This window comes from Phalaenopsis equestris, unplaced genomic scaffold, assembly GCF_001263595.1.
Source record: "Phalaenopsis equestris unplaced genomic scaffold, ASM126359v1 Scaffold235833, whole genome shotgun sequence".
NCBI classification, from domain to species: Eukaryota; Viridiplantae; Streptophyta; class Magnoliopsida; order Asparagales; family Orchidaceae; genus Phalaenopsis; species Phalaenopsis equestris.
This window is the reverse complement of record NW_018253690.1, coordinates 9,404-10,795: the sequence shown is the minus strand read 5'-3', so window position 1 is coordinate 10,795 and position 1,392 is coordinate 9,404. Positions and strand designations below refer to the sequence as shown.

The following is a 1,392-nucleotide window of genomic DNA, read 5'->3' as shown; positions in this document are numbered from 1 at the left end:
TCTGTGTCCCTCCAAGAAGGTTCATTGATAAAAAAAATCCGCCCGTTTGATTAAAATCATACACCATCTGTGTGACGATCCAGTTTATCTGAACCCAATACACAAGTACTTATTTTCAGAATTATTCCTTAAAAATATCAGCCCGGGAAAATCAGACCGGCGGTAATGCTCCAAGGGCTGTCCCTCCTCTGTATCCCAAAGCCTCCATCTTTCCCTTCACACCCCCCCTCTGCCCGCATCTCCATCCGCTGTTCCTCTTCCTCCCCCTCAACCTCATCGGAATCGCTTACTGCCGCAGCCGACGGCCATCTCAACGCGAGGGAGAGGCGGCAGCTAAGGAATGAGAGACGAGAGCGGAATGCCGCGGTTAGTGGTCGCTGGAGGGAAGCCGTGGAGGAGCACCTCGCGCGGCGGCGGAAGAAGGAGTACTCCACCTGGAAGGAGAAGCTAAACCTTGACAACCTCGCTAAGCTCGGACCGCGGTGGTGGACTGTCCGCGTTGCCCGGGTTAATGGCCAGGAGACCGCCGATCGCCTCGCAAGAGCCCTGGTCCGAGTTTTCCCGGAAATGGAGTTCAAGGTTTCTCTCCCTTTCCGTTCTGGTCCTCTTTTTCTGATGAAATACTCCGGATTTGCTGTTTAAGGCTCAGTTAAGCAGCACATCGCTATAATTCAAGAAAAGATTTGCACTTTCTGAGTTTTGTTACTATTTTACTGTTTACAAGCACTTACTAATAGAAAATTTGGTTGCACCTTCTCTTTGATGAAGCGTTCAACTAGGAGCTTTGGTTTTTTATTTTCTTCATTCCATTATTCGTTGCGACATACTTTGATTATTGAGATAGCCCGACTTCATCTTCATTATCTGTCCTCAGGTTTATTTTCCTGCCGTTCGGGAGAAAAAGAAGTTAAGGAATGGCTCCTACTCTGAAAAAATGAAGCCTCTTTTTCCAGGTTGTGTCTTCCTTGAATGTGTTTTAAACAAGGAGGTTCATGACTACATCAGGGAATGTGATGGCGTAGGGGGCTTTCTGGGATCTAAAGTTGGAAATACGTAGGTGTAATTAATCTCTATCCTAATTCTTTCTCTGCATTCAAATTGACTTTCTGTGATCATACGTAGATGGTTTTGTTTGTCCAGTAGTTGTTTATTATCTTCAGATTCCTAATCAATATTTTTGTTGTTGACTTTTCATTTTATCAGCAAGAGGCAGATCAACAAACCAAAACCTGTCGAGGCAGAGGAGATGGAAAAGATCTTCCAACAAGTTAAAGAAGAGCAAGGACATTTTGGCCAAGCATGTGAAAAAGTAAAGGAGCAGAATTTCAAGTATGATTTAGATTCTAAAAGTTCCAAGTCCAAGAAGGTTAATAGCACCAAAGGACACTTAGG

The 1,392-nt window shown here is 44.7% G+C and overlaps 1 protein-coding gene across 1 annotated transcript in view; it reads left to right on the top strand.

Annotated features, from left to right (window-relative positions):
• The window catches only part of LOC110039199, a 2,018-nt gene continuing 626 nt past the window's right edge, over nt 1-1,392 (top strand). Inside the window, exons 1-3 of the mRNA XM_020744187.1 lie at nt 1-579; nt 875-1,053; nt 1,204-1,392. The exon at nt 1,204-1,392 is cut by the window's right edge and continues 157 nt beyond it. Of these exons, the coding sequence (XP_020599846.1) occupies nt 166-579; nt 875-1,053; nt 1,204-1,392 (782 nt within the window). The 5' untranslated portion in view covers nt 1-165. The remainder of the gene's footprint in view (nt 580-874; nt 1,054-1,203) is intronic.